The sequence below is a fragment of the Oncorhynchus nerka genome, linkage group LG28 (assembly GCF_034236695.1).
Source record: "Oncorhynchus nerka isolate Pitt River linkage group LG28, Oner_Uvic_2.0, whole genome shotgun sequence".
Classification (NCBI taxonomy): Eukaryota; Metazoa; Chordata; class Actinopteri; order Salmoniformes; family Salmonidae; genus Oncorhynchus; species Oncorhynchus nerka.
The window spans coordinates 49,319,047-49,333,017 of NC_088423.1; the positions used below are offsets into that span (position 1 = coordinate 49,319,047).

The window sequence follows — 13,971 nt, forward strand, 5'->3', positions numbered from 1 at the left end:
AGCAGCGAACAGTTTTGACTGGGCTGAGCGGGAACTGTACTTCCTCAGTGGTAGGGAGGCGAGCAGGCCAGAGGTGGATGAACGCAGTGCCCTTGTTTGGGTGTAGGGCCTGATCAGAGCCTGGAGGTACTGAGGTGCCGTTCCCCTCACAGCTCCGTAGGCAAGCACCATGGTCTTGTAGCGGATGCGAGCTTCAACTGGAAGCCAGTGGAGAGAGCGGAGGAGCGGGGTGACGTGAGAGAACTTGGGAAGGTTGAACACCAGACGGGCTGCGGCGTTCTAGATGAGTTGTAGGGGTTTAATGGCACAGGCAGGGAGCCCAGCCAACAGCGAGTTGCAGTAATCCAGACGGGAGATGACAAGTGCCTGGATTAGGACCTGCGCCGCTTCCTGTGTGAGGCAGGGTCGTACTCTGCGGATGTTGTAGAGCATGAACCTACAGGAGCGGGCCACCGCCTTGATGTTAGTTGAGAACGACAGGGTGTTGTCCAGGATCACGCCAAGGTTCTTAGCGCTCTGGGAGGAGGACACAATGGAGTTGTCAACCGTGATGGCGAGATCATGGAACGGGCAGTCCTTCCCCGGGAGGAAGAGCAGCTCCGTCTTGCCGAGGTTCAGCTTGAGGTGGTGATCCGTCATCCACACTGATATGTCTGCCAGACATGCAGAGATGCGATTCGCCACCTGGTCATCAGAAGGGGGAAAGGAGAAGATTAATTGTGTGTCGTCTGCATAGCAATGATAGGAGAGACCATGTGAGGTTATGACAGAGCCAAGTGACTTGGTGTGTATAGCGAGAATAGGAGAGGGCCTAGAACAGAGCCCTGGGGACACCGGTGGTGAGAGCACGTGGTGTGGAGACGGATTCTCGCCACGCCACCTGGTAGGAGCGACCTGTCAGGTAGGACGCAATCCAAGCGTAGGCCGCGCCGGAGATGCCCAACTCGGAGAGGGTGGAGAGGAGGATCTGATGGTTCACAGTATCGAAGGCAGCCGATAGGTCTAGAAGGATGAGAGCAGAGGAAAGAGAGTTAGCTTTAGCAGTGCGGAGCGCCTCCGTGATACAGAGAAGAGCAGTCTCAGTTGAATGACTAGTCTTGAAACCTGACTGATATGGATCAAGAAGGTCATTCTGAGAGAGATAGCGGGAGAGCTGGCCAAGGACGGCACGTTCAAGAGTTTTGGAGAGAAAAGAAAGAAGGGATACTGGTCTGTAGTTGTTGACATCGGAGGGATCGAGTGTAGGTTTTTTCAGAAGGGGTGCAACTCTCGCTCTCTTGAAGACGGAAGGGACGTAGCCAGCGGTCAGGGATGAGTTGATGAGCGAGGTGAGGTAAGGGAGAAGGTCTCCGGAAATGGTCTGGAGAAGAGAGGAGGGGATAGGGTCAAGCAGGCAGGTTGTTGGGCGGCCGGCCGTCACAAGACGCGAGATTTCATCTGGAGAGAGAGGGGAGAAAGAGGTCAGAGCACAGGGTAGGGCAGTGTGAGCAGAACCAGCGGTGTCGTTTGACTTAGCAAACGAGGATCGGATGTCGTCGACCTTCTTTTCAAAATGGTTGACGAAGTCATCTGCAGAGAGGGAGGAGGAGGGGGAGGGGGAGGAGGATTCAGGAGGGAGGAGAAGGTGGCAAAGAGCTTCCTAGGGTTAGAGGCAGATGCTTGGAATTTAGAGTGGTAGAAAGTGGCTTTAGCAGCAGAGAGAGAAGAGGAAAATGTAGAGAGGAGGGAGTGAAAGGATGCCAGGTCCGCAGGGAGGCGAGTTTTCCTCCATTTCCGCTCGGCTGCCCGGAGCCCTGTTCTGTGAGCTCGCAATGAGTCGTCGAGCCACGGAGCGGGAGGGGAGGACCGAGCCGGCCTGGAGGATAGGGGACATAGAGAGTCAAAGGATGCAGAAAGGGAGGAGAGGAGGGTTGAGGAGGCAGAATCAGGAGATAGGTTGGAGAAGGTTTGAGCAGAGGGAAGAGATGATAGGATGGAAGAGGAGAGAGTAGCGGGGGAGAGAGAGCGAAGGTTGGGACGGCGCGATACCATCCGAGTAGGGGCAGTGTGGGAAGTGTTGGATGAGAGCGAGAGGGAAAAGGATACAAGGTAGCGGTCGGAGACTTGGAGGGGAGTTGCAATGAGGTTAGTGGAAGAACAGCATCTAGTAAAGATGAGGTCGAGCGTATTTCCTGCCTTGTGAGTAGGGGGAAGGTGAGAGGGTGAGGTCAAAAGAGGAGAGGAGTGGAAAGAAGGAGGCAGAGAGGAATGAGTCAAAGGTAGACGTGGGGAGGTTAAAGTCGCCCAGAACTGTGAGAGGTGAGCCGTCCTCAGGAAAGGAGCTTATCAAGGCATCAAGCTCATTGATGAACTCTCCGAGGGAACCTGGAGGGCGATAAATGATAAGGATGTTAAGCTTGAAAGGGCTGGTAACTGTGACAGCATGGAATTCAAAGGAGGCGATAGACAGATGGGTAAGGGGAGAAAGAGAGAATGACCACTTGGGAGAGATGAGGATCCCGGTGCCACCACCCCGCTGACCAGAAGCTCTCGGGGTGTGCGAGAACACGTGGGCAGACGAAGAGAGAGCAGTAGGAGTAGCAGTGTTGTCTGTGGTGATCCATGTTTCCGTCAGTGCCAAGAAGTCGAGGGACTGGAGGGAGGCATAGGCTGAGATGAACTCTGTCTTGTTGGCCGCAGATCGGCAGTTCCAGAGGCTACCGGAGACCTGGAACTCCACGTGGGTCGTGCGCGCTGGGACCACCAGATTAGGGTGGCCGCGGCCACAACAACCTCTCCATCAGCAAGACAAAACAGCTGATTGTAGACTACAGGAAACGAAGGTCCGAGCACACCCCCATTCACATTGACGGGGCTGTAGTGGGTCGAGAACTTCAAGTTCCTCTGTGTCCACATCACTATGGATCTAACATGGTCCAAACACACCAACGGTCATGAAGTAACACAACAGTGCATCTTCCCCCTCAAGAGGCTGTAAAGATTTGGCATGCGCCCTCCGATCCTCAAAAAGTTCTACAGCTGCGCCATTGAGAGCATCTTGACTGGCTCCATCACCGCTGGTATGGCAACTGCTCAATTAATATTTAGTAGCATTGCCTTTAAATGATTTAACTTGGGTCAAGCATTGTGTGCAGCATTCCACAAGCTTCCCACAATAAGTTGGGTGAATTTTGGCCCATTCCTCCTGACAGAGCTGGTGTAACTGAGTCAGGTTTGTAGGCCTCCTTACTCGCACACGCTTTTTCCGTTCTGCCCACAAAATTTCTATAGGATTGAGGTCAAGGCTTTGTGATGGCCACTCCAATACCTTGACTTTGTTGTCCTTAAGCCATTTTGCCACAACTTTGGAAGTATGCTTGGGGTCATTGGAAGACCCATTTGCGACCAATCTTTAACTTCCTGACTGATGTCTGGAGATGTTGCTTCAATATATCCACATAATCTTCCTCCCTCATGAAGCCATCTATTTTGTTATGTGCACCAGTCCCTCCTGCAGCAATGCATCCCCACAACATGATGCTGCCACCCCCGTGCTTCACGGTTGGGATGGTGTTCTTCTGCTTGCAAGCCTCCCCATTTTTCCTCCAAACATAACAATGATCATAATGGCCACACAGTTCTATTTTTGTTTCATCAGACCAGAGGACATTTCTCAAAAAAGTACGATCTTTGCCCCCATGTGCAGTTGCAAACTGTAGTCTGGCTTTTATATGGCAGTTTTGGCGCAGTGGCTTCTTCCTTGCTGAGCGGTCTTTCAGGTTATGTCGATATAGGACTCGTTTTACTGTGGATATAGATACTTTTGTACCTGTTTCCTTCAGCATCTTCACAGGGTCCTTTGCTGTTGTTTTGGGGTTGATTTGCACTTTTCACACCAAAGTACTTTCACCTCTAAGAGACAGAACGTGTCTCCTTCCTGAGCAGTATGACAGCTGACAAGGACAAACCAGACTTGTGGCGGTCTACCATTTTTTTTCTGAGGTCTTGGCTGATTTCTTTTGATTTTCTCTTGATGTCAAGCAAAGAGGCACTGAGTTTGAAGGTAGGCCTTGAAATACATCCACATGTACGCCTCCAATTGACTCAAATTATGTCAATTAGCCTATCAGAAGCTTCTAAAGCCATGACACTTTCAGGGATTTTCCAAGCTGTTTAAAGGCACAGTCAACTTAGTGTATGTAAACTTCTGACCCACTGGAATTGTGATACAGTGAATTTTAAGTGAAATAATTTGTCTGTAAAGAATTGTTGGAAAAAGTACTTGTGTCATGCACAAAGTAGATGTCCTAACCAAGAAATGTGTGGAGTGGTTGAAAAATGAGTTCTAATGACCAACCTAAGTGTATGTAAACTTCCAACTTCAACTGTACATAGATTGATTCAGAAAAAAATGGATTGCAAATCATTCAGTTTAATAAGGTAGTTTGCCACTTAACCTGTTGCGACGAGCAATCCCGTATCCGGGAGCGTAATTATAGCCTCAAGCTCATTACCATAACGCAACTTTAACTATTCATGAAAATCGCAAATGAAATTAAATAAATATATTGGCTCACAAGCTTAGCCTTTTGTTAACAACACTGTCATCTCAGATTTTCAAAGAATGCTTTTCAACCATAGCTACACAACCATTTGTGTAAGAGTATTGATAGCTAGCATAGCATTAAGCCTAGCATTCAGCAGGCAACATTTTCACAAAAACAAGAAAAGCATTCAAATAAAATAATTTAACTTTGAAGAACTTCGGATGTTTTCAATGAGGAGACTCTCAGTTAGATAGCAAATGTTCAGTTTTTCCCAAAAGATTATTTGTGTAGGAGAAATCGCTCCGTTTTGTTCATCACGTTTGGCTAAGAAAAAACCCCGAAAATTCAGTCATTACAACGCAAACTTTTTTCCAAATTAACTCCATAATATCGACAGAAACATGGCAAACGTTGTTTAGAATCAATCCTCAAGGTGTCTTTCACATATCTATTCGATGATAAGTCACTCGTGGCAGTTTGGTTTCTCCTCTGTTCAAAATGGAACAATGCACGCACCTGGAGATTACGCAATAGTTTCGACGGACGGAGGACACCGAGCGGACACCTGGTAAATGTAGTCTCTTATGGTAAATTTTCCCAATGATATGCCTACAAATACATCACAATGCTGCAAACACCTTGGGGAAAAGACAGAACGTGTAGGCTCATTCCTTGCGCATTCACAGCCATATAAGGAGACAATGGAACACAGCGCCTCAAAAATCTGGCTCACTTCCTGTATGAAATTTCATCTTGGTTTCGCCTGTAGCATTAGTTCTGTGGCACTCACAGACAATATCTTTGCAGTTTTGGAAACGTCAGAGTGTTTTCCTTCCAAAGCTGTCAATTATATGCATAGTCGAGCATCTTTTCGTGACAAAATATCTTGTTTAAAACAGGAACATTTTTCATCCAAAAATGAAATACTGCCCCCAGAGGTTCAAGAGGTTAAGTCAATCAGCTCTGTTATCAGTAAATGCATCATGTACTGAGTGGTTTAGTGAATGAAATGAATAACTGAATGAACAACTGAGTCTGTTATTTCTCTCTTAGATGACAGCCTTTGACATGCTCTCAGGCACACAGTACGCCTTTCACTCCCTTTGTTGTGAAATTAGTACGGAGTGTTTTAATGCATCACAACATTTACAGTACTGATATATACTCTTCTCCCTTGTGCCATTAGAGAAGCACCTATCTCTGTTCTGCTAAGATTCATCTCAGTACTACACTACAGTCTATAAGAGAAATTCTCTCAGGGCAAACAGCCCCGTCACCCCAGCTGTTGTATTTACAATGAAGAATTATCTCAAACCACGCACAGAATATTCAATGTACCTACAGTACAGAAGGCTTCATTTATAACAGTTTGTTTATTGACTAGGAATGATTATCCCAATCCAGGCACAGTGTATTCCTATTTACTTAGACTGTTATTAATTTAAAACAGTTTGCCTTTGGATTAATCAAACAATATGATGTTTACCTCATATTTAAATATGTGCTAAGGTCATTTTATAGTGTATTTCTCTCAAAAGTGAGAGAAACATTTTGGAAGACAGTTCAGAATTGCGTAAGACCATGTAAGAAGAGGAATCTGTCTCCAAGACGAAACAGTGTTCTGTCTCCACAGAGCCAGTTGTATTTCCTGCCTCGCTCCAATCTGCTCTCAATCCAAACCTTGTCTGGGTGAAGCAGCTGGTTGGCATGGAAACCATGTAGCCTGTTTTAATTTCTCTCACTATGTGAGTAATGCTAACACAACACTGAACACAACTAAAGAGGGGTGGGCCATTTAAGCTTCAGACATGGCAATCATCTTGAGAGAATTATTACATTTTGATGTCATCATTTTAAATTTAGGCTACAGCCTAAAGAAATGCTAGAAAGCACTTCTAAGAAGGAATTCCCATGTTCTCATTATGCTGCATGTAAGAAAATGTCATTATTGTACTACTATTATCAGTAAACATTGTGCATGACATTAGTCTTTCAGAAACACACACACAAACATGTAAATAAACGAACAAAGTCAATGATGCATTTTCTCTGACTCACATTTGGCTCAGACTAAAATGAGGATGAGTCACTGCTAGGTTAGAGTATCTGTTTCCTGGTCACTCATTATTTAATAGCCAATGAGGTGAGGACATCTCCTCCAAAGCTTGTCACTGAGGAATACCAACTGCCTATGCAATATAAATCTCTGCTCCCGTAGTCAGCAGTCTCATGGTGGCGGTAGGAACCCGGGCTTATGCATAGAGACACCTGATTATGTCAAGTTGCTGAACTGCACTGGGATTTGACACTCTTGAGATTTTTTTTTGTCACTTTAGCTGACATTAATTTGAGTTATATGGTTACACGGCCGTAGAGTTCATACGGACAGCTGACTCGCTCCTATTGTTTGTTGGGCCTCTCGGTGTAAACGTCTTCCGTCTGCTGGCTATCAGAAATGGCACATAATACCTTGTGGACCTGAGGGCTGGGCCAGTGTTAAGCGTGGGCACACTCTGAGTTTCTGATTCACTGTGTGAATAACGCCTGATGGGGAAATAACAAAAGAGTGCTATATACAGTGGGGCAAAAAAAGTATTTAGTCAGCCACCAATTGTGCAAGTTCTCCCACTTAAAAAGATGAGAGAGGCCTGTAATTTTCCATCATAGGTACACTTCAACTATGACAGACAAACTGAGAAAAAAAATCCAGAAAATCACATTGTAGGATTTTTTATGAATTTATTTGCAAATGATGGTGGAAAATAAGTATTTGATCAATAACAAAAGTTTATCTCTATACTTTGTTATATACCCTTTGTTGGCAATGACAGAAGTCAAACTTTTTCTGTAAGTCTTCACAAGGTTTCACACACTGTTGCTGGTATTTTGGCCCATTCCTCCATGCAGATCTCCTCTAGAGAAGTGATGTTTTGGGGCTGTTGCTGGGCAACACGGACTTTCAACTCCCTCCAAAGATTTTCTATGGGGTTGAGATCGGGAGACTGGCTAGGCCACTCCAGGACCTTGAAATGCGTCTTACAAAGCCACTCCTTCGTTGCCTGGGCGGTGTGTTTGGGATAATTGTCATGCTGAAAGACCCAGCCACGTTCCATCTTCAATGCCCTTGCTGATGGAAGGAGGTTTTCACTCAAAATCTCACGATACATGGCCCCATTCATTCTTTCCTTTTTACACGGATTAGTCGTCCTGGTCCCTTTGCAGAAAAACAGCCCCAAAGCATGATGTTTCCACCCCCATGCTTCACAGTAGGTATGATGTTCTTTGGATGCAACTCAGCATTCTTTGTCCTGCAAACACGACTAGTTGAGTTTTACCAAAAAGTTATATTTTGGTTTCATCTGACCATATGACATTCTCCCAATCTTCTTCTGGATCATCCAAATGCTCTCTAGCAAACTTCAGATGGGCCTGGACATGTACTGGCTGAAGCAGGGGGACACGTCTGGCACTGCAAATTTGGGTCCCTGGCGGCGTAGTGTGTTACTGATGGTAGGCTTTGTTACTTTGGTCCCAGCTCTCTGCAGGTCATTCACTAGGTCCCCCCGTGTGGTTCTGGGATTTTTGCTCACCGTTCTTGTGATCATTTTGACCCCACGGGGTGAGATATTGCGTGGAGCCCCAGATCGAGGGAGATTATCAGTGGTCTTGTATGTTTTCCATTTCCTAATAATTGCTCCCACAATACCTATTGCAGATTCAGTCTTCCCAGCCTGGTGCAGGTCTACAATTTTGTTTCTGGTGTCCTTTGACAGCTCTTTGGTCTTGGCCATAGTGGAGTTTGGAGTGTGACTGTTTGAGGTTGTGGACAGGTGTCTTTTATACTGATAACAAGTTCAAACAGGTACCATAAATACAGGTAACGAGTGGAGGACAGAGGAGCCTTTTAAAGAAGAAGTTACAGGTCTGTGAGAGCCAGAAATCTTGCTTTTTTGTAGGTGACCAAATACTTATTTTCCACCATAATTTGCAAATAAATTCATTAAAAATCCTACAGTGTGATTTTCTGGATTTTTTCCCCTAATTTTGTCTGTCATAGTTGAAGTGTACCTATGATGAAAATTACAGGCCTCTCTCATCTATTTTAAGTGGGAGAACTTGCACAATTGGTGGCTGACTAAATACTTTTTTGCCCCACTGTATATGGGGAGTTATCAGGAAGGTGATAGAGTCCAGGTGTGCCTGATGAGGCACAGGTGTATGTAATGATCAAATCAAAATCACATTTTATTTATCACATGCCCCGAATACAACAGGTGTAGACCTTACAGTGAAATGCTTCCTTACAAGCCCTTAACCAACAATGCTTTAAGAAGTTTTCAAGAGAAAAAAGTAAAAAAATAAAGAAGTTAAAAATAGAAAATAAAAAGTAACAAATAATTAAACAGCAGCAGTAAAATTACAATAGCAAGGCAGAGGGTACCGGTACAGAGTCTATGTGCAAGGGAACTGGTTAGTCGATGCAATTGAGGTAATATGTACATGTAGGTAGAGTTTAAGTGACCATGCATAGATAATAAACAGAGAGTAACAGCAGTGTAAAAGAGGGGTCTGGGTAGACCTTTGATTAGCTGTTCATGACTCTTATGGCTTGGAGGTAGAAGCTGTTAATAAGCCTTTGGACCTAGACTTCGTGCTCCGGTACCGCTTGCCATGCGGTAGCAGAGAGAACAGTCTATGACTAGGGTGGCTTGCTCTGACACCACCTGATATAGAGGTCCTGGATGGCAGGAAGCTTGGTCCCAGTGATGTACTGGGACGTATTTACTACCCTCTGTACTGCCTTGCGGTCGGAGGCCGAGCAGTTGCCATACCAGGCAGTGATGCAACCAGTTAGGATGCTCTCGATGGTGCAGCTGTAGAACCTTTTGAGGATCAGAAAGGGGAAGGGCCCAGGCAAGATCACACGGTGGCGCCGCTCCTAGTTAAATCAACTTTGAAGTGTGAAGTCCCCAGCGAGTTCCTCATGCGAATGTAGCCTTACTACCTTCTTAGGCCATTCCGGACCGACTTAGAGCGTTTGTTAAAGCAAGGCGTTGTGCATGCCACAGACAGCACACCCTCTGGGCTATAAATCCCTTCGAAAAGGCTGATAAAGAGGATGAAAAGCTGCCGAGAGAGGATGGGCTTGTGAGATAAGATGTTCATGCAGTGTTGTGGCATTTAAAAGGATCTGTGTTGTGAGGTGAGGTCACCTGGTATTCCTCACTGTTTGAGATCTGGGCCCATCACAAAACGCATTGGTGTATGACTGCTGATCTAGGATCAGGTTAGTATTTTAGATCATAATGGAGAAGATTATATATGAACAGGGAGGTCCTGATCCTAGGTCATCAATCCTACTCTGAGACACTTTGTGAATAGGAGCCCAAATCCTTGAGCCACTCCTTCAAGGATTCCACTGTATCCTTCACCTGTCCCTGATGATGTCACCGATCAAATCCACTTTGACACGGTCTGGGATGCCTGTATCCCAGTGCTTTTGAGAAATATACTGCTTGCTTAAGCTTTTCTGGAGGAAAACCATGTAACGTAAATTTCAAGGCAGAGATTCATCTCTCTCTGCAGGATGAAAATCAATAACCTTTCAAGTGCGAGTCAATGCAGAAACAAATAGCTAACAAACCCGGGTCGTAAATTAGCACGGGCTCCTTGCACACATTGTTTGTAAAAGAGAAGAGATGGTGCTTAAGTATTCTGTTGGCTCACGTCACTTTACAGGATTGGCCTGCTCCAGGGTAATGTAATGGTCAGAGAGCTGAAGAACTTTGAATCTTGTAAGGCCATGTTGCCTGAGGAAAGCCATTCATTGCAGGAGAATTGGATGATAGACCTATGTAGATACTTTAAGTAATGGATATTGTCTGTGAATCTGGGAGGCAAATGGCAATAACAATGGGAATTGGATGGGAATTGTTCTCTCTCCATGTTTCAGCATCACGGACAGTTTGTCCTTCCCTCGCCTCACCAACTCTTCCTCTTTCTCTTGGGGCTAGCTGATGCCGGGCTTCTTTGACGTCACGTACATCCATAACAGACCTCATGCACCTATGGAAGTTTCAATGCTTTGAATTATGTTGTAGAATCATGGTTTCACCCAACAGTGTTTTCTGTTGGTTATTCTCGCTGAATGCTCTCAATGACGAATGAGTAGGGTGTCCAAATAAATGGATGGAAAAAAACACATCACTAGGTATATCTTGTCGTACTGGAGTGGAAACACATTTCCAGTGCAAAAATATGCAATTATGTTGTTATGATAATGTATAATATTTTATTAAACATTTATCAGGAAAATATTAATCAGAGCACATTCACTTATGTGTAGGCTACGTTCTCCCATGCCCCCTAAGCTGATGACTAGCACTTTGGGACCTTTTTATTTGATTAGACTTGAACTCAGATATGAGGAGTGCTTGCTCTGGTTCTGGTCCACCTAAGTGCACTCAATCCATTCTGGAACCACACCCACGTACAATGTAATGCCACTATACTTTTTAGAAACTGTCTATCCTTCCTAGAGCTCACAAATTGTCATTTTCGGGGGTTCCATGGCGTTTATAGGCTGTGAGGGGAAGATAAAGTGAGGCCGGTTGTCTCTTTAAATCAACGCTGCAGTGTTGATGTGCCCTCGAGCTGAGATGTTAAGAACCATTTCCACCTCTGCGGCAGGAAACCTTACCAAATAGGCGCACGAGAGCTCATCAGACGACGTAGCCTACCGAGTGAAACCCATTCCCATGGTTACTTGTGCTCTTTGGTCGCTACCAATCTTGGAGAGAGAGGCAATGTGTCAATCTTACAAGCTACTGGAGTGATAATTTTCAGCCTCTCTCTAGCGAATGGCATTATTCAATTTGTATTTTGTCCTTTTTTATTCCATCCGCAGAACTCCGCGGCAGTCGCCGCAATCCATTTACCGCTGGCTGGTACGCCTAACCCCTCTGCGTTGCAATCTGTTGATAACTCGACTTGCAAGCTGCAGTTTATTGTCTTTCGAAATGGGAAACTCTTTCCTTGCACAGGGAATTCGTCAAACCTTGCAGATGATGGAAAACGTAGGAGCGTTTCGACACCAGTTGCTTTCACCAAATTAGGTAAGAGGAAATGCATGCATTTTATCATCATGGCTCTGATGTCAACGTTGTCTAAAACTGTGATCGGCTATCGACAAACACTGGGACACGCACATGCATGCAAAAATGAAAAAGTGCGCAGCCTGTAGAGATTTGATCCATATTACATATTTTTGTTAAAAACACAACTATGTCTAAATATTTTTTTATCCTAAACACAGCCTAATCCACAACACATTTGACAAATCTTTATATGCGTGCTATTTCTTTTCATTGTATAATATTTTTGTCGTTACCATCCTCTTGATGATGATATCTGTGGCAGATGTTTAATACCTTTTAAACCTTAAACACAAACATGTCAATGAAAGATAGATATACATTGTGAAAATAGGCAGAATTAATAATAATATATGGTTGTCGGACAGTAAAGTGTGTGTGTGTGTGTGTGTGTGTGTGTGTGTGTGTGTGTGTGTGTGTGTGTTTCTTGGATGTTGCACTTAGACTTTCCACTTGGTTTCCCTAATTTAATGTGTTTCTTTCTTGCAGATGGGTGCAGCATCGGGAGCGCTGTGCACTCGGTTACCATTGCTCTCAGGCACTTCGCGCTGGGTGTAGACCCAACTGCAGCCTATTGGGATTTTGACCTGCTAGATGGGCACGGTGGCTGGCGGGCAGAGGGGTGCCACATAACAGGCTCCACGGGCAACACGACCACCATTCATTGCACTCATCACAATAACTTTGCGGTGCTAATGGTGAGTACAGAAGTGACCTTATTCCAATCATCTCACAGGACACCCTTTCCCTGGCTATCTCGCGGCTTGTTGCTTATAATGAATCCAATACATCATTTTGCACAAAGGAGTAGTCACGTGCCTTGCCAACCACTTCGTGATATAAGGGACCTTTGAAAATCTTGCTTTATTGTTGTAGCCTATTCCCACAGAGGAAAATGTAATGTGGGGATGCGCAATGGAACCATGGCTGAGGATTGTATTACTCGTTTTTTCTACATTTTGGAAATACGAAGTTGGTTTTCTTGTCTGCCACCTCTGCTAAAGGGAGTACGGCAGCTCAAATCGAAACGATGCTCAATAGAACGAGCGCCTTGTCAGTATTCGCCTGCAAGTCAAGCGCAAGTGGTGTAATAATTGGTTGCAACCTTCTTCCACCGAAATGTTCGATTGTAAAGCAAGCTATCATTAAATCTCGCTCAAATTGGCCGTGGTGTCGTCGCGGTGTGCATTTACGAATACCTTCTCCTGTCGACGTCCCCTATTAAAATTGATTTCATGAGGATAATACCGACAGCGCAATGGCATCGCATCGCTCAGTCATTCCGTAGTGCCTCTTTGCCTAGTCGGCGTTTGGAAGGACAGAAATCCTCCGGATGTTTACCGAAGAGTGGGATTCGCTAGATTGGGAGGTTAGTCCTTGTAGGGCATGAAAGTGGTGTTTTGTGGAATGTTGGTGTCTTCCAGAGTTGCTTTTATCGGAACATTTTAATTTAGTTCTTATTCCAGTTGGTAGAAATATGCCGGTTACAGACAGGGGAGAAAAAAACGGCATAATGAGAGCAAGGGATGGTGTGCATGGAATATCAAACTGTTGTCAGATTGAGCGCAGATGTCAGATTGTCATTATGTGGGGCTGTGGCAATGTAAACTATGTATTTAATATACAACCTGGGCTAGGGGAGACGCTTTTCACTTCTCTTGATGGCAAGCTGTTATTGGGATGGTGGCAGTCAGCGCACAAGCAAGGTGAGATAGCAAGTCAATTTAGTGAATAGACCTGACAACAGATTCATGATTTGAACTTCTGGGCACGTCAATTGGAAGTGCTAGTTGTGGTGGGCGGGTAGCTGTTGCCGTCTGGTCTCTACAATGAAAGCAGATGATATTATTCTTGTGTTTGCGTGGAGACCGCGCGCGCTTTACTAATGCAGTCACCACACCCGCAGTAGTATCTGCAGTGCCGGAGAAAAGGACCCTTATTTACGGGATCGTGACATCACCATTTTTTTCTGCACTATCTCTGTTGCTTATGATTTCTCCCTCCTGTCTGACTCTGTATTACTGAACTTGTTGCGTGATCTCCTCATGGTAAGCTGGAACTGTTCTGGTCATGTGTTGTCTATCACCACATGTTATCTTGTAATGTGTTATAAACTGATGTTAGTGACTCCAGCATGGTCATTGAAGCAAGTTTGGATCATCCCAAACAACTGGAACACAGCTGCCTTGATGTACAGAATGACAACAACTGTGTTAATGCTATATCTAGTGATCTCAACAAGTTGTAAACTCTACCCAAACTTTTAGTGTGGTCATTGAATATACAAGTAA

General features: G+C 44.9%; 1 protein-coding gene across 2 annotated transcripts in view; it reads left to right on the top strand.

Annotated features, from left to right (window-relative positions):
* Positions 1-13,971, top strand: part of LOC115113348 (adhesion G protein-coupled receptor A3-like) — a 274,806-nt gene that overhangs the window by 182,960 nt on the left and 77,875 nt on the right. For both annotated transcript variants that reach the window (XM_029640886.2, XM_029640887.2), the window contains exons 13-14: positions 11,434-11,641; positions 12,170-12,378. In XM_029640886.2, coding sequence (XP_029496746.1) covers positions 11,434-11,641; positions 12,170-12,378 — 417 coding nt within the window. The remainder of the gene's footprint in view (positions 1-11,433; positions 11,642-12,169; positions 12,379-13,971) is intronic.